Source organism: Patella vulgata, chromosome 1, assembly GCF_932274485.2.
Source record: "Patella vulgata chromosome 1, xgPatVulg1.2, whole genome shotgun sequence".
NCBI lineage: Eukaryota > Metazoa > Mollusca > Gastropoda > Patellidae > Patella > Patella vulgata.
The window spans coordinates 30952613-30972409 of record NC_065879.2 but is presented as its reverse complement, the minus strand read 5'-3'; the positions used below and the strand labels follow the sequence as shown (position 1 = coordinate 30972409).

At 32.9% G+C, this 19797-nt stretch overlaps 1 protein-coding gene across 1 annotated transcript; it reads left to right on the top strand.

Annotated features, from left to right (window-relative positions):
• The first annotated feature begins 3002 nt into the window (after positions 1 to 3002).
• LOC126809729 (ras-related protein Rab-14) lies at positions 3003 to 19104 on the top strand. Its single transcript, XM_050534485.2, has 10 exons — positions 3003 to 3104; positions 3554 to 3692; positions 7423 to 7544; positions 7839 to 7884; positions 9468 to 9599; positions 10129 to 10195; positions 12193 to 12280; positions 13298 to 13328; positions 13644 to 13712; positions 14368 to 19104. The coding sequence occupies exons 3-10, from the start codon at positions 7439 to 7441 to the stop codon at positions 14471 to 14473; spliced, it is 645 nt and encodes a 214-aa protein (XP_050390442.1). The 5' UTR covers positions 3003 to 3104; positions 3554 to 3692; positions 7423 to 7438; the 3' UTR covers positions 14474 to 19104.
• Positions 19105 to 19797: the final 693 nt, after the last annotated feature.

Below are 19797 nucleotides of genomic sequence, written 5' to 3'. Positions count from 1 at the left end.
CTGCAATGGGGATCCCGAATTTCATCCGAAAATTTCATGGGATTCACCCGACACTGTCGCCCGCAAATTTACTAATTATTAAGTCACCTGCACCCTGTTTGTGGTTGTAAATTACTTGCAGGTCGGGGTTTTGGCCTAAATTAATCGATTTATGAGATATATTATTTGACAGAGTTTATAATCAGATATGCCACCAAATCGCATATTTGGGGTTGATTTTTCAAATTTTCTCGGGAAGAGCACCCGGAACTCCCGGGTTCCAATCACGATTCACCATCGGCGATACGTGGAGATTTTCAAAAATATCGAGTGACCTCAGACATGTTAGAAAATCGATAAGGCCACCGCTTGTGAAATTAACGCTCTATTAGGTACCTTATTTCATAATAAATAGCAATACAACAATGGTTTTAGGTTTCAAGCAAAGTGGGTACGGCAACTATTTGTCGAATTAGTAAATGAGATGCCAAGTGTAACCAAAGGCGTAGCCGTGAAATATATATTTGGGGGGGGGGGGGGGCGCAAATGAAATTATATAAAATGTTGACAATCTGTGACGCCGGAAGCACGATGTAGCGCGATAGGGAGGGTGTGGGAGGGTCACCCTCACACTGAGGGTGGGGTGGGGGGGGGGGGCTTGGGGGCCACCTCCATAAAAAAAATTTTTAAGTTTCAGTCTTCTGTAAACACTGTTTTGGCATATTTTACGGGGTTAAACTAAAACATCACACCAATACAATGTTTATCATGTTTAAGTCAGGGGGTGCCGTATTCATATTTTTTTTTATGACTTTTACATATTGAATGTTACACTTGAATTATGAACAATACAACAAAGAGGGTTTAGTAGGGGAATTTTTATGAGGAGGTTCCAAATGAAACAAAACTTGATCACATAACTTTAGTTTTAAATGAGGATGCATATTTGACAATCACCTTGTTAACTACAATACTATATACATAATACACATTGAGATTTACAAGAAAGTTGTATAGATATTTAAAGTATTTTGTACATTTTGTGTATTATAAATGGATTTCAAAACGTAAACATAAGTGTTTGTGTTTTAATTTGTACATTGTTTTATACAGATAGAATTTTAACTAATCCTAATAATTGTTGTAAATAAATAGGAGTTAGGGCCTACTATGTAATTTTTTTTTAAGTTTTTTTTTTTGGGGGGGGGGGTCCAAGTAAATTCTGGAGTAGGAATCCAGGGGATTTTGTGTTCTGAAGTGGTATTTTATTTGCTTTGGGACCATACTCAATCAGCTGAAAAAGGAATCAAAGAAGTTGTCCGTCATATTTGAAATAAACCTGCCTATCGGAGTCACTAGGGGATGTTCTGAAGTACAGAAACCAGGTGATATACTCTCCTGAGGGCACTTTTTATTTATAGGTCAATTGTGACATCATGCTCACGAAAAAAGAATTTTGTCAGTGAAACAAATCAATCTTTTACCGGGATTTCACGATGTGTTCAGCTTGGAACCCGTTCTGGAGTATAGGAACCCAGGGGATATTTTGTTCCGAAGTGGTGTTTTATTTACTTTGGGACCATACCCTATCAGCTGAAACATGAATCAAAGTTGTCCTTCATATTTGAAATACACCTGTCTATTGGGGTCAGTAGAGAGCATTCTGAAGTACAGAAACCAAGTGATATTTTCTTCTGAAGGGCACATCTTATTTTAGGGTCAATTGTGGCACCATTCCCACCAAAGAAGAATCCTGCTGAAACAAGTCAGTCTTCTATCGGGATTTCATGGTTTGTTCATCTTGGAACCCGTTCTGGAGTATGGGAGCCCAGGGGATTTTTTGTTCTGAAGTGGTGTTTTATTTACTTTGGGGCCATACCCTATCAGTTGAAATAGGAGTCAAAGTTGTCCGTCATATTTGAAATACACCTGTCTATCTGGGTCAGTAGGGGGCGTTCTGAAGTACAGAAACCAGGTGATATTTTGTTCTGAAGGGCACATCTTATTTAAAGGTCAATTGTGGCACCATTATCACGAAAGGAGAATCCTGTCCGTCATATTTGAAACAAATCAGACTTCTATCGGAATTTCGTGATGTGTTCATCTTGGAACCCGTTCTGGAGTAGGAACCCAGAGGATTATTTGTTCTGAAGTTGTGTTTTATTTACTTTAGGACAATACCCTATCAGATGAAAAGGAAATCAAAGTTGTCCGTCATAATTTTATGTGAAATAAACCTACGTACTCGGGTCACTAGTGGGCGTTCTGAAGTCAGAAGCCGAGTGAATTTTTGTTCTGAAGGACACATCTTATTTAAAGGTCAATTGTGACACCATTATCACGAAAGAAGAATCCTGTCCGCCATACTTGAAACAAATCAGTCTTCTATCGGAATTTCGTGATGTGTTCATATGACATAGCGAAGATTAACTTTGTCCGCAAAAATTTCAATTAAACCGACTTTTTCCGCGATTTCGGCGGCGTACAACCTCTAAACCCCAGGGTATGTGCAACTTAAGAATTCCCATTCTGGTCATCGACCATCATGGTGCCTCCGTTAGGCATAGTGGCAATTTTGTCCGCGAGTTTTGGAACAACGGTCAGCTAGCTTCCCGACAAAGATGGTAAATGATACAAAGGGGCGAGCCATTTGCACTTTCTTTTCTTTTCTCAGTGTTCCTTTCTTTAACTACTTCAATGGCGTGTGGAAATTTTGGCCGCCTGTTGGCATGAATAAAATTTTAAAACAAGAAGCTAAGAGTTTCTGTGTCGAAAACTGTGATGAGTGGAATAATATGTTAATACTTTTTATTTATCTTGTAAAATGACGACCATCGTCTAATAATTGCAGCTTAATTAAACATTGGTATCTATTTATTATATTTTATTGTTTGCTGTAGGCCTATGTGTGTGTTAGTTGTATTTTACGTCCGCTTCCACCGAGGTGATATCGCTTTTGCTGTAAATAGTGGTCTCCCAGGAGGACGACGCATTAAATGGATTTGTCTCCCTTGAATGCAGATGGCGTTCTTTTAGAGGCGAAAGGTATCGGCCATTTTGTGAACTTGTGTAGGTAGTGATAACCATCGAAAACGTTTAAAACGTGGAACAACTCATAGTTTTCTGTAAGTGCCCTTATTTGTCGTTCACAACACACATATAAAGCTTCACAGTAACTAGTCAAGCTTTATTTCTTCGATATTTTGCCGAAAATTTTCAAATAAACGAATGAAAACAGAAAAGGAAATTCGATTTATCATTTTTCTGCAATGACGACTTGACTGGACATCAAAACAATAGGCCTAATGTATTTGATGAGTCATATGTTTATCTTTTTAATGATTTAAATAAATAAAAAACGTGGTATACCAATACTTTATTTTAATGAAGATTTTATAGGCCTTGTATTTGATGTCTGACTCTTGATCTATAATGACTATAAAAGATAACATGACACATTCTTGTTTTGGTTGGAAACGTCATTATCTATGATGATCTTCATAGCTAATATTTTACCTTCAAAATCATGTCTAAAAATAAAGTTAATGGTAAATGATTACATTTTATTTTGCAGTGTGTATCAGTTGTGTTGATTTGTTTTCCTGCTGTGGAACATCAGTTTGAATACAGTAAAAGAAGTCTGTTTGGCACATACAGAAAGGGGGTGGAACCGATTGAAGAATATCATTAATCCATCTTATATAAAATACCATGTAAGTTGTATTGATCGGTAATGTTGCATGTTATAGGAACCAGCATGTAATTGGCGTGATTTGACACACCCATATGTTATTGTACTAAGTGTTGCAATGGTTTGAAAAAATCTGTAGTGTCAATATCAAATCTTAAGGGGTAAGTCAGTTAAACCCAGATAAAAAGGTATATTAACAATATCAATTTATCATATTATTTGTAGTGTCAATTATTCTGCCCCCAGTTCGTAAGTCTCATCATAGTATGATAGGTTAATTATTTTTATAAAAATGTACTGCCATAGCAAACATAAGTTTACCGTCCGGAATAAATGATGGTCTATCACAAATGTTAGCAATCTTTAGGGCTCCATGTGCTAATTATCCATATGACTTCAGATACCTCAAAAGATAAATTAAGACTGATGGTTATATTCGTTATTTAACAACACAAAACTTGATTTTGTAGGCTTATTGATTTTGCTAAGCTGCTGATATTTGAATGGGTTATAGACATAACAGCCCTAAACCATAACGGCCAAAATAATTGGTCATAACAGCCAAAAAATTTGGTCATAACGGCCAATCAAATTGGTCGTAACGGCCCAAAAAAACATACCATTTACGAAATGATATTTATTAACATAAATATTGCATAATACTATATATAGTACATGTATCATAATTTATACATACATTACATAAACATTAATTTAATACGTAAATTTACATAGACATTTAACATAATACAAACTATAATATTTCACATACATAATACATTGTATAAAACATACAAACTATAAAATGTATTTCAATAATATTTCACATACAACATAATACATCTAAATACATAATTTACAGTGTTGATAAAAGGGCTTTTTTACGATTTTAAAGTCCCATCAATAAACCATTGTCCAGATTTAGCAAGCAAAACCAACTGTCGCGTGGTTGAAAACATGTATTTCTCCTTTCACTTTTATATCGGCACGTAAAAAATCATCAGGTATTGCATCTTCATTTACCTATAAAATAAATTTGTAAATATAGCTTAACCTAAAATATATTTGTAAATATAGCTTAACCTAAAATATATTTGTAAATATAGCTTAACCTAAAATATATTTTGTAATATTACAAATTTTGTTATATTGTAACATGATATTGTAATTTGTAATTATAACTTTCAACACAAAAAAATAACTGAGAAATTTTCTAACGCAATACATGTTTTTTTCTCTTATTCTGTTAGCTGCTCTATCTGGATTTTCTCTGAATGGATTGGAAATGAGCATTTCTTTTACCTTTAGTTGTTGAAAAATAAATGATTACTGTTTATCTCGTACATGTATATCACCTAATCAGATCAGAGGGTGTGAAGTACCTAATTAGGGATTATCCAATCAGTTGATTAATATTAGTACTCACCTCTTTCCCTTGAATTACAATTACACTTTACAGCATGTAATTTTCCGGGTTGGCTTGGGTTGTTATGCCTCCAGGACACATTGTTTGTATAACTGTAGCACTACATAGATGTTTTATTTAAATAATTGTTTTTCATTAAATTAAAAATGTTTGGCTGTTACGACTAAATGTTTTGGCCATTATGACCAAATTTATTCGCTGTTATGACCAAATTGTTTGGCCGTTATCATGACTAAAGTATGTCCGTTTTGACCAAACCTGTTTTTGGCATAGGACCTTTATGACCACATCCCATTTGAACCAACTGATACCTGACCATGTGTATAGATTTATTGAATGTTTAACACACTAGCAGTTCAAAGCTTTTGTTTACCATTTTTATGCATTTACATGTATATTGAAATACAAAATGAAGTACTGTCACACTCACAGTACAAATATTTTGGCAACTTGCATGTTACCTGCCATCCTTGGTATAGTCCGTGGTCTCATTCCGTTCTACTCCACTAACCCTCATAAGATAAAGTAAGCAAAATGAAATGGCTCCCCTTCAAGAGACAAGGTTAGGAATTAGCCAGAAGATAGCCTAAACGAGAGAAGTCCAGATTATACGAAATGCATATTTATTAACATCAAATTACAATTTTATATATAAATAATATAAGAATGAAGACCAGACGTTTTTATATATATATGTAGGTTCAAGAGTTTTATTGAGAAGTATGTGTGAAATAGTTTTATTTAACGCCCGCTTCAACCAAGGTGATATCACAGACAAGTTTTATTGAGAAGCAAACTGCCAAATAAAAGTTCAGTAATAATGAACATAACAGAATGAAACATTTCAGACAAAGAACGAATAGTAATAATAATAAAAGTCAAACATATGGATGTTATACATATTTGAAATGAGCAAAACACAGATTTTGATAATACAATTAAATATAAATGAATTAGAAATATACATTATTTACATAAATCATTCAGTAAATGAACATGAATATGGTAATCTACCTTTATAATAACAAAAGCGAAACAACTGGTTTGCAAACTGTTTTTATACGACCCCATTTCAATATTGTCGGTCCGGCGTCCACGATTGCTCGTGGACGCTCTAGAGGCGAAAGTTAATATCCAATTGACTTTAAATTTAGACACAGTGTTTAAGGTCATGAGACGAAGAAACCTATTGACACTCTAGAGGCTAAAGTTAATATTCATTTGACTTTAAATCTATACACAATGTTTAAGGTCATGAGATGAAGAATGATTTTCAGCGATTTCTGATAATTACTGCCAGAGTTATGGCCCTTGATAACTTTGAAATATCTTGTGGACAGTAGAGGCTAAAGTTAATATCTGATTGACTTTGAATTTATGCACAGTTTTTAAGGTCATGAGATGAAGAAACCTATTGATATTCAGTGTTTTCCGATAGTTACTGCCAGAGTTATGGCCCTTGATCTCTTTGAAATATCTTGTTATACACAGTGTTTTAGGTCATGAGACATAGAAGCCTATTGAATTGTAGCAATTTCCAATAATTACTGCCAGAGTTATGGCCCTTGGTCACTTTAAAAAATCTAGAGGCTAATGTTAATATCCGATTGACTTTAAAGTTTAAATTTTTATGCACATGAGACGAAGAAGCCTGTTGATTTTCAACTACCATATGTTCGTTAATTACTGCCTCAGTTATAGCCCTTGATCTCTTTGAAAAATTTGGTAGAGGCTCAAGTTAATATCTGATTGACTTCAAACTTACTATACACAGTGTTTAAGGTCATGAAACAAAGCATCCTACTCATTTTCAACGATTTGCAATAATTACTGCCAGAGTTAAGGCCCTTGATCACTCTGAAAAATATTGTGGACGCACTAGAGGCTAAAAAAACTCCATTACATTCATTCATTCAATCTAGAAGCTAAAGTTAATAGAAATTATTTAAAGTCATGAGACAAACAATCGAAACAAATTCTAATGTTTTCTGATCATTACTTCATGGGTTATTACTCGTAATCAGATCTTCATGTGTTGTAAATGTTCTCGTTACTGACGAAAGAAAAAATATGCGACAACACTTGCTGACTGTCCAGACGTCTTAGCTGCTGTGGGCATATGTTTCATTGCCTGAAAACCTATCTTTTGATTTGTTCGTAGACTTTAGCTACAATCAAGGTCAGGGTAGATAATTTGAAATTGTGGAAACCCTATGGATTAACCCAGGGTTTAGTGGAGTAGAACAGAATAAGACCACTGGGGATACCGAGGATGGTTACTTGCCTGGCCAACTTCTGATGAATTTTAATTTGATTTTATTTTCAGCCACAAAGCAGCAGACATGGCTGCCGGACCATATAATTACAGTTATATATTTAAATATATTATTATTGGTGATATGGGGGTAGGAAAATCATGTTTATTACATCAGTTCACAGAGAAGAAATGTAAGTTGAATCTGAAGTTCCAGCTTGGAACTATTTCTGTGATTTTTAAAAAAATAAATAAATGATTAAGGATGATAGGTAAATTATTCAATCTAAGTCTCTTCTAAACTTACACATCTGTCTTCAATCATGAAAACTATTTAATGGCTTTAGTAGTAATTAATTTTAAGTGTAATTATGTGCATAATATCTTTTATTACTGAAATATTAGTTGTAATTAGAAGTAGTCTAATGTATAATTAAGACACGGGAACTGCACAATTTATAATGGTATATGTATGATTATTATTTCAGTTATGGCAGATTGCCCACACACAATAGGAGTAGAATTTGGAACAAGGTACTAACTGGGTTTTTTCTCTCATAATTATATGTACGCATGTCATATTAGTAAGGTCAAATTTCAGAATAACCCTAAGAAAATGTTTATTGCATTTCCCATAGTATTTTCCCCGGTTGTACGTGACAAGGAGTAGGGTCGCCTGTCCAACCTCCGGTTTCCTCCCAATGCTAAAGATCCCTACGCGCAATTAAATTGTTGAAATAAAAATTGAACAATGTGTTAGTCGTGAAATGACCTAGTTTGTGTTGAATGGAGGTTAAACTCCATTTCTCTCTCTCTCTAGTACACAAAGCCGTTGGATAAATTCTTTCATACTGAACAGTACGTTGTAACCCAATTCACGCCACATGGCTAATTGTTTACATCACATGGTTTAATAATATAAGACATATAGAAATAGATTATACTAAAATTAACATACTTATATGGATATACTACTTCTGAAGGTACATTTCAATGCACATACAGGTATCGCTATCAAAGCAAATAAATCTTGCTTGATAGCGATACCTGTATGTGTATTGAAACGTAGCATGTTAATAAAATTCAGAAGTAGTATATAAGTGTGTTAATTTTATCACATGGTTTGTTTCTCAACTTGCAAGTGACATGTAGGTATTTCATCTGCTTTGATGTTTTTGTGCTTGCTGACAGTGTTTTTCAACATAAACAGACCAAAATTGTGGGCATGTGAGACATAATATAGTGCATTTTGGCACATGATGTCAACGTAAACGACTTTTCCTTTTTTTTTTCCATTTCCTCTTGGCTGGGCTCAAATCTGTATACGGCATTACTATAGCGATATCTGATATTCTGATACCTTGGTGACTGACGTTGACACACTTTGGAAATTTATATATTTATTTGAATATATATGTGCCACAAGTCCGTTGAAATATTTAAAAACACTGTCGGCAGACCCAGCACGCACAAATACATTCAAGCAGATGAAATATCTCTCACTTTCCGAGTGTCAAACAAACCACGTGATGTAAACAATTAGCAGGCATTTTTTTTTCTGTTTGTTTGAGCAAATTCTGCTATTTCAGTCGTTCCGCTATAGCTTAATAGTTGTAGTTAACCGATGTCAACAACAATTTATACCTTGAAAATAGTTTAAACCGTTGGTTGAAATTTTGAACTACACTGTACTAGACTTTCGAATAACAGCACGTTTTGGTTATTTGTCTGTATAATTTCGCACACTTTTGTATGGATTGGAGGACAACAAAATAATAAGGAAAAAAATTATTTTGATAAAGCTTGCTGGATTTGAAAGAAGAACTATATTATTTTTAAAACTACTAATTTATATATGTTAAACATTCATATTCCACAATGTAAGTTTACATGTATTATTACAGTTTGTAATGTAAATGTAAGTAAGCAAACAAGTGATATCCATTTGAATAAATAATCTAAAACTTTCACACATCCTGTGGAGGATGTTTTTTTCCACTTTCTCTCTTGTTCTTTAATAAACCACCTCTGTAATATAAAAAGATTTTTGATTTATACATATTATAGATGATGTATCTGATTCTGAAACATAGATGGGTTTTTTCTTTTTTTTACAGAATAATTGAAGTAGCCGGTCAAAAGATTAAATTACAGATTTGGGATACAGCTGGTCAAGAAAGATTTCGAGCTGTAACTAGAAGCTATTATAGAGGTGCTGCTGGCGCTTTAATGGTTTACGATATAACAAGGTTTGTTTTATGTTTAGCAACATGATCCCTTTGACAAAATAAAAACATTCCTTCTGCATCAGATTTTTTTTAAGGATTGTCTGGGAATTAGAATGATTTTTATATGCCCACATTATGTCATTGCTCCTGTCCGTCAGTCAACAATTAGCTTGTGAATGCGATAGAGGCTGCACGTGTAAACAAATGCTTTTGAAACTTGGTGTGAAGCACCATGAGAGAGACTAACCCTATCAATAATCAGCATTCCGCGATCTTCCATTCTGGAGTTACCCCCACTTTGCTGAAAACCTTGCAAACACAGTAGAGGCTACAGATTTAATCGTTTCAAGCTTGTGAAAACGATAGAGATCAGATTTTTTCAAAGCACAAAGGATCCTTAAAAAATTTGGTCAATATCCAAGTTTTCCTTTCAGACAAGATGCTGTGAGGGGCTCTCTTTTTTTTTGTATGGCCTAACATATTAATGGAAATTTCTGGTATGGGAGCATATGTGTATATAAATGAAATTTACTCTAAATTTAATCTACAGGAGAAGTACATATAATCATTTAAGCAGTTGGTTGACAGATGCTAGAAATCTTACTAATCCTAATACAGTAAGTATTGTTATCAGATAATGTTCAATATCAATCTATTTTAGTTTTCAGTTGACTTGACCTGGGCTTCCACTTAAAATTTCTGACTGACAAAGCACAGAAACTTTGTAAATTAGATTCATATTATTATTAAATACGACAATGGATCTGACCCGATTGCCTTTATTTCTAAAAAGATCTAAAAATTTGCTTACACTGATTGTGATCGTAATACAGCTGTAGTAGCTTTGTTCTAGAAAATTCTTATGTCACGTAAACAATATGTGGGTGCACAAATAGAGAATGATAAGATTCTCACATAACAATAACTTTAATTGTTCTACTACTATCAGAAATTCATTATTAATTCATTATTAACATTCAATATAATCCTCTGTTGATGGCTATAACACCAATCATGAGATACTGTGGCTTCTAGGGGGGTTGTATGGCCGAATGGTTAGCACGTGCACGCTGCGCTGTATCATACGGTCTGTCATTGAGTCAACTGGCGGGGTTTCGATTCCCCGGTTGTACGTGACAAGGAGTAGGTTCTCCTGTCCAACCTCATGGGTTTTCCCCGGGTCCTCCGGTTTCCTCACACTGCCAAAGACCCCTACGTGCAAGCGAATTCGAATTATTGAAATAAAATTGAACCATGTGTTAGTCCCGAAATGACTTAGTTTGTGTCGAGTGAACGTTAAACCCCATCTCTCTCTCTCTCTCTGTGGCTTCTACACCTGTTCACTAATCTGTATGGGCGGTTGTATAATTGTACCCTGTCTGTCCGTCTGTTTGGGACACAATAACTTTCCTTCTAATTGAGCTAGAATGTTCAAACTGGATATAGGTGTTTATTAGGTGAATGTCTTGATGGAGTTTGAAGATGAGCATATTGGTAAGCAGACATATGCGATTTAATTGGTTGATGCTTTGGGACACAATAAATTTAGTTCTAATTAAGTGATAGTGATTAAACCTAGTGTATAGTTTTATTACATCAGTACCTTGACTAAGTTTGATAATGAGCATTTTCTGCTCAGGGTAAGCAGAGCGATAAGCAATTTGATTGGTCAAGACTTTGGAACATAACAACTCTGCTTTTAATTGAGATGTTCATTAGGCGAATGTCTTGACTGAGGTCAATGATTAATATTTCACGTTAAAGCTAAGCAGAGCTAAGCAATTTCATTGGTCGGTGCTTTGAGACAAGATAACTTTGATTCGAACTGATGGAGAGTGATGAAAGTTAGTGTATAGTATCACTACCAGTATCAGGTACGTCAAAACCTGACCTGAGTTAGATCGTGAACATTTTATGCTTAGACTAAGCATTGATAATCAGTTTGATTACTCGATACGTTTGAAAAAGTAAAATGTGCAATTAATTAATATGTGTCATCTGTTTATTTTGGGATTTCGGCAGGGGACATCAGCCTTACTGTTAAATTGTATAGTTAAGTAGAGGCTAGAGGCGATCGATTGTAACCATGTATGAAAATGGGGTTTTAATAAGTAGACTAGTTTTGAATTGATCTCTGGGTCCCAACATTTATCCATAACAATGATATTTATCTACATTAGGCTATATTTTTAATCAGTGACAATAATATTTATCTACGTAAGGTTGTATTTTTAATCAGTGACAATGATATTTATCTACATAAGGTTGTATTTTTAATCGGTAACAATGACATTTATCTATATTAGGTTATATTTATGATAGTAACAATGATGGTTATCTACATTAGATTATGTTTTTGATCAGTAACAATTTTGTTGATCTTTATGAGGTTATACTTGTGATTAGTAACAATGCTGGTTATCTACATTAGATTATGTTTTTGGTCAGTAACAATGATGTTGACCTTCTTTAGGTTATACCTTTGATCAGTAACAATGATGGTTATCTACATTAGATTATATTTTTGATCGATAACAATGTTGATCTCCATTAGGTTATACTTATTGATCGGTAAGAAATGTATACTTTTGATAATTATATTAATCTTTTTCAGGTTATATTTTTGATTGGTAATAAATGTGATTTGGATGCTCAGAGAGATGTAACATTTGAAGAAGCTAAACAGTTTGCAGATGAAAATGGTAATTATTATTTATGTAGGCACTATTTAGAGGCCAGAATTAGGTCACCAAAAGTCATTTTTAAGCTTAAAGAAATACGGTCAATAAGCTTCCATTCCCTTTGATAGATTTCAACTACGAATATTTTTATGTTATGTAGCACTTTGTGTTATGAATACAAAAGCAAAGGTGTGCCTCGCTATTTTTCATTCAGAATTAACTAACTCATGAATCAATCAAATATGTGATTAGAAACTCACTGTCACTGTATAAGGATATCTATAACTCCAAATACAACATCATTAAAAATTGCAAACGCTCAAGTTCGTGTACGGTTTATTTCTAAGGCGAAAATACAGAAGAGTTAAACACTGTGTGATCTAAGAATCAAATTGTTGACGGGAGTAAAAGAGTGCTATTGAATATGCTGACGCTATTTCACATTTTGTAGGTTTATGATTTGCTTTTAATATTTTTCGTCTATTCCATGTAGATTATGGTAAATGTAGTAAACTATATAATTATAAAGTTGTTTTTGTTGAGTTTCCCTTTTGTTGTAAACCACATTTCTGTGAAGCAGACTTTAGTTTTGATCCTTTTGTATTTGATAATCCCCATACTTCACTGTTTCAACCCTGAGAACAAAAGCAGGGGGCATAACAAGATGACCCTAATCGAGATGTGTAGTAGTTATACACTCAGTACAGTCAATATATTTTGAAATTTTGAATATTATTCACCATATCTTGATGTCCGATTGGGTATATACCTGGTCGGACAATTGGAAAATTGCGTAGGACATGTCGGGAATATATACAAGCAAAGTAGCATCCATGATTTGTTCCAAAAATGATTTTCTCGAACCAAATTGAAAACAATTCCTCTTTTGTTTTGCCTTATCTCCGAAGAGACATATTTTTGTGTGATTTATTAGTAATAGATAATAGTTAATGTTTATTTTAAATTTATTAAACACACTGAAAATTCACAGTATTTGATGTGAGTCAAGAATATATCATGCTTTTCTCTGTCTGACAGGTTTGATGTTCTTAGAATGTAGTGCTAAGACGTAAGTTTTTATTATTATGTTAAAATATTATTGAAAATCATCTATATTAGAAATAATAGGACAGTTTTGGTGTTAAATTTTCATTAAATAAAATACTTAAACATTTACAGGTCACAAATCAGCTTGTTAGGCTTTTAGACTGTAATGTGTAATTACTATTTAATCTCCTAACTCTGAATATGATATTAGCGATGACAGTCTGCTGTCTCCTCTCCTAGTGGACATGGCCAATTGGTAGGTCATGGCTGAAAGGATGAAAGGACAGCATAATGAATTGTTATTTAAAATGTAGTAACATCGGTTTTTCTTTTTTAGAGGTGAAAATGTAGAAGATGCCTTTTTAGATACGGCAAAGAAAATTTATCAGAATATTCAGGATGGCAGGTAAGATGGACATCAATATTAATAATTATGAAAACCATGCTTTAAGAGAGTTTGCAGTAAATTGTACAGCCCTACATGGGCCTTGACACCTGAAAATCACACTGAAGTGATAAAATGTGTTCGCCATATATTTAGCAGGAGCTATTTAACACCACCAAATTTCTATCTTGAGACAATGCTTGTTATAACTATTTTACATTAAATTTAAAGTGTACAAATAAACACTTGATGTATTATGCTGGCGCCTCTGTCCGTCCAGACATCTGTCTGTCCAGACTCGCTTGTGTTTCTTCACCTCAGAATCGCTTGTTAAATTGATAATTCTACATCTGGGAATAGAAAAATGGAACAGCGATGTGATGGTGAAACTGTTTATAAGGTTGTTCCCCCCCCCCCCCCCCCCCCCCCAAGCTTTGTCAGTTATTTCGCTATTGATAGGCAATCTATTTCCAGATGCTATCTTTTATAACAGTCTTTGTTGGAGACATGATTCGAAATTTGAACAACTACAATAAATAAGGCCCTCCCCGACAAATGATCCATTGTGCGTGGGCCCCTTTAATTAACCTCAAAATTGTTCAACATTTCACTGTCTCTTAACCATTGACACCAGTTATTTCATTTACTTAGTTATATATTTGTATTTGTGTTCCAGCTTGGATCTGAATGCTGCAGAATCAGGTGTTCAGCATAAACCTGCCACACCTCGTAATCCACTCAACACTGATCAGACACCAAATAAGGAAGGCTGTGCTTGCTAGTTGTTCATATTCATTGGTTATTTGTATTTGTGGGTGGGCTAGACAAATCAGGGTTTAACATCCAGTGATTATTGGTGGATTATCTCCCCTTGATGTCTGGTTCTGCCAAGTGAAAAGAAAAAGCCATTCCACATCTGCCTCTATTTATAGCGAATCAATCACAGTGTATTTTATTAGAAATTTCTTCATCTTCTTTATAATCACCACAAGTAGTACTAACGCAGATGAACTATTCATCTTTTACAATTTTAATTTCATTTTATTTAAAAATTGTCATTGAAAATCGTTCACCAAAGACTAACTTTAATTCTCATAAATCATGGCTTTTATACACTGTCTCTTCACTAAATAGCTGTTATATATAGGGTAGACATTTACAATAACTACTCATCTTAAACTGTATAATTTTCAGTATTCCTACATGAAAAAAAAATATCCATATATCTGTTTCCTACTTGTTGTGATTGTATCGTGATGACTTAAAATATTTGTCAACTTTGTTCATCCAAATTGCTAAAGCTTTAGCTGTACTTAGGGTTGCAACGATACATGAACAATAAGTCTTCGATGATATTACAAAATTTGATTCAATTTGACTGAAAATTGAAAGCAATACCTATTTACATTACTTCTGGAAAAAAAAATAAATTGGTTACTAGCTTCATCAAAAATATTTGAAACATATTGTAGTATCACGATAAAAAGAAATTTGCTTGGCGTTACACGTGATATACGAAGTTATTATTTTGTTTATCGCTGCAACCTTAACTGTGATATGATGTCCTTATAAAAAATGGACATCGTGATGTGTTATTTTAATTATCGTAAATTAATGATTTGAATATTTGTCTGACTATATATTAATGCCATTAAATTCTCCTTTTGACCAGAAAAACAATATTATATACGAAATTGGCTTCGTTTGATGTATTTATAAAAAATTGACAGTATTGGCTGTTAATAATTTAATGTTAATATTTTAGAGAAAGTAAGAATATTGTCATGTTGTGCTAGCGGTGGTATAATGATTTGTAATTTATTGTCAACATGATTAACTACCTGTTATAGATTCCATAAAACATATTTCTCTTCCTTCAAAACTTTCGAAGCATATGATTTATTTGTTTTAGTAACTATGCTCCGACAGAGTATATTATAATTCTTTAATATACCGGTAATTATCATGTAAATACTGTTCATATCACAAATATCAATGTATTTTTAACCGATTCCTTCTCCAATGTAAAACCCTTCAAGTTTGATATTCAAGCTGTTTAGATATAGTAATATTTCATTTAATTACTTATAATAGTATCAACAATTTTAAACCATCAATATTATTTAGAACAGTTTTTTTTAATACATTTGTAATTATTTTCAGTAAAGTGTAAAATTATTTGATTGACACCAATGTATTGTTATTTTTAAAAATGTTCTTCGACTGTACAAAAATTTGGAAGAAATCTGGGACCAACCTTTGCGGATTTTGATCTTTGGCACAACTGAAAAACCAATTTTGGGAGTTTTATTTTTTCATTTGGCTCGAAATATGAACTAAATTTACTTGGTTGTTTAGCAAAGGGATTTTAGTGAATGTATACTATGTATTGTAAGAGACAAACTTTGAGATGAGACAAGATTGATATTAGATTTAAAGGAATAGAATTAAAAAATTTGATGTAATATATCATGCATTAAAACTACTGTATTCTACAGAATAAGCACCCTTGGGTTACTAGTCACAAAAAAATGGTAATTCCAAAATTAGAGTACTGTTAATCAGTGACAGGGATTCCAGTTAGAATTATAATGTCAAAGACATAATTCAGAATTTGACAGAAACAGGAATTATAACTTGTAAAACTTGGCACATTTTTTCATGCTGTAAACTTTTAAGTAATAAAACAAAGTGTGTGCACTATAAGATTAAAGTAGAAGTGGTTTTTTTTGGTTGAATATGGTATTTGTAATTTATAAAACTGGGCATGTTCCACATTATAAATAAAACTGTAATAAATTGGTGTTATTTTAATATTGATTAAAAAGATGTAATACATATGTTCATTATAATATTTTATTCATTCTATTTAACTCTAGGATGATACAGATAGTATAGAAGAAGGCAGATAATGTAATGAAGAATATCATCTAAAATTAAAGTCTTGAATGGGGTTGATTCTATTTAGAAACTTTCAGTACTCCACATTCTGTGTAGTTTAAAAGGTCGCGAAGAGGATATTAAGTAATATATAATCTGAGTGTTGTATTAATATATTATAAAATGTCTTGCTCGAGACATTTAAAAAAAACCTTAAAATACTGATTACTCTATCATACACATGCATTTCTATGAAATTGTTGTGTGATGGCCATTTTCTATTTTTGATTAAGCATCTTTACTTTAATGGGGCATTATGTAAAATTAGATATAGATCTGACAGTTCTCGCTATAATAGTTACAAAATAGGTAATGAAAAGGGGATAGCTTGAAAGTTTTAGTCAAATTACTGAGCTGAGTTATTGCAATAAGAAGATAAACAAAGTCTTGACTATCCATTTTTGAATTAAATCATTAAATGGGCGAACTGTTCTAATCTACTTAAAATCAGAGCCATCCGATGGCACTGAGAGTTGATTATGGTCTTGGTAAGTTAATGTCTAATTAAAATTTTATATAACATTTAAGGCCAAAAGAAGGACCAGCAATAGGCAGGTTTAACTCTTGCATAATGCCTGTTTAAGTATGGTTAATATTTGGCTTATGATTGGACAAATATTTGTGGAGACATGTTTTAAGATAGAAACATACAATATGACGGTAGAAGAAAGTGACCAAAACATGTTACGACATGTGTACAATGAGAATTACAATAAACTGTATGAATTGGCATATTATATAACAAGCATTGTTATTATGGTGTATCATCCTAGATGTAGTATATAAGTATGTATGTTTATATATATCATTAGATATATGAGGTGTGAAACCAGTACGTAGCTCAACAGGTATAATAAGTACAATATTGGCACATATTTATAGTAAATGTATATTGTATAAAATAATAACATTTCTTATTGTAAATATGTAATTTGATTTTGTGAACCCACTTACAAACCGTTTTATTCTATATTCATTTGCTTTAGTTATTGTTTTATAGAAATTTGTATAATTTTAATGAAAGACGCTTTGTAATTGTTGGTAGTCTTATACCTCGATCTCCTAAAGCTCACATAATATTCAAGTTTGGGGTAATACTATTTAGTATGGGTTTATTTGGCTCATGATTGAAGTTTGACTGTGTATAAGGCTACACCAATTTGAATTTTATTTCTTGAACACATTAAAACTTTGCTATCTATATCTTATGGTAGGAAGGAATTTAAGAATGAAAACAAAAGTACTTAGTTAGTCTTTTCAAATCTATTAGCTCAAAGTTTTTATGATTTTGAAATGTTAATACATACACTCACCTAAAGTGTATCAAGATTCAGAAGGACTAAAAAATTAAATTGATTTGGCCTCCAAGTACACTTGTTAATGAATTGATGTGAAAAGATTGTTATTGATTGGCTGTGTGATCATTGGCACGTGTTACATATCACTATAATCAGGAACCACAAGTTAATGGCATGAAATTATATATCCCACCCCCCTCAATTAAAAAGCATGACAATAGTAAAAATCTAATTCATCCCAAGACAGATTCAAAATCTTATTTGGTTTGACAATTCGATTTTAAATTTCATTCATATAATTAGAAAAGTTTGGTACAATGTTCTTTTTAACATTTGATAGATTTTCTAAATTATTGGATTTTTCATTTATCAAAACAGTTTATATTTACTATGACTACCAATTTTTCAAGCAAGTGTAAGGAGAACTGAAAAGATTCAGTGTTCTGTAACATATTGTTGGTTTATTTTTAAGTTATTTTATAATAATACATTGCAAATGATAACTGTTAAATTAGACTTAGTAATTATTTGTTTGTTATTAGCTTAAAACTTCTTACATTTCCTGTCAATTATCAGTTATTATTTCTAATATTTATATAAGCAATTGTACATAGCTTTATTTAGTCTGTGATGTGTCTGGAGAATCTGTGGAGACAAAATATATTTTGTAATTATTAGAAAATTTGATGAACACCTTTTAAGAATTTAACAGGCAGAGAAATAGTAATAGCATAACAAAGCCCAACGCTTGATTATAAGTTCAGCAGTGCATGGTATCTTCTTAGTAATTAGAATCAGTGGATGGCATTATGATAATAGTGTCAATTTAGATTTTAATTGGAATATTGATGAAGGTTATAGTAATGATCACTATTCAACTGAACTGCAATCATGAAAGCAATGCAATTTATTCTTGAATTATATTTAAAGGAGAAAGATTGATTTTGATGATCAAAATACAGTACATAAACCATTTAGAGAAACAGAAATATTGTATATTATTTGATACTCACTGTTTTTATTTATAAGGAAAGCACAGATATTATGTATATTTTATGTTGTGAATAGTCTGTATTGGTTGATGCAACAGCAGAATTACATAAAAACTTTATGAAATAGTTTTTGGGGCGCAAGAGAGACATAATAAAAATGATGTATATATATATACTATGAAAGTGTTGGGTTTTTATCTGGACAGGGGGGTTGGATGGCTGAATGGTTAGCGTGCGCGCGCTGTATCATAAAGTCTGTCATTGAGTCAACTGGCGTGGTTTCCAATCCCCGGTTGTACGTGGCAGGGAGTAGGGTCGCCTGTCCAACCTCGTGGGTTTTCTCCGGGTCCTCCGGTTTCCTCCCACTGCTAAAGACCCCTACGCGCAAGCGAATTAATTAAATAAAATTAAACCATATGTTAGTCCCGAAATGACCTAGTTTGTGTCGAGTGGACGTTAAACCCCATTTCTCTCTCTCTCTCTCTTTATCTGGACAGGGTTACCATCGAATTACAACTGCTAAGGGTTTGTTTATGTGTGCACCAATGTGTATATTATAATAATTGAGACAGGGATTATCTCATGCAATGACAGTGCAATACTGCAAGTAGATTGGGCTGGGGACCAAGATTTTGGAATGTCTAGTGCCTGATTATAATATATGTGTGTGTGTGTATATAAAGGTGGACGTTATTTTGTTCCTCCATCCTAGAATGTGGCACATTTGAAAATCCTCAACAACATGACAATAATTTATTTGCCCAACAAGTTCTGATCAGTCACAAGTCTTTATTACTGAAATGAGTTTACATTATTGAACCCCAATCAAATATACAGACTGACATAACACCGAATCTAGTCGATGAAGAACTACAT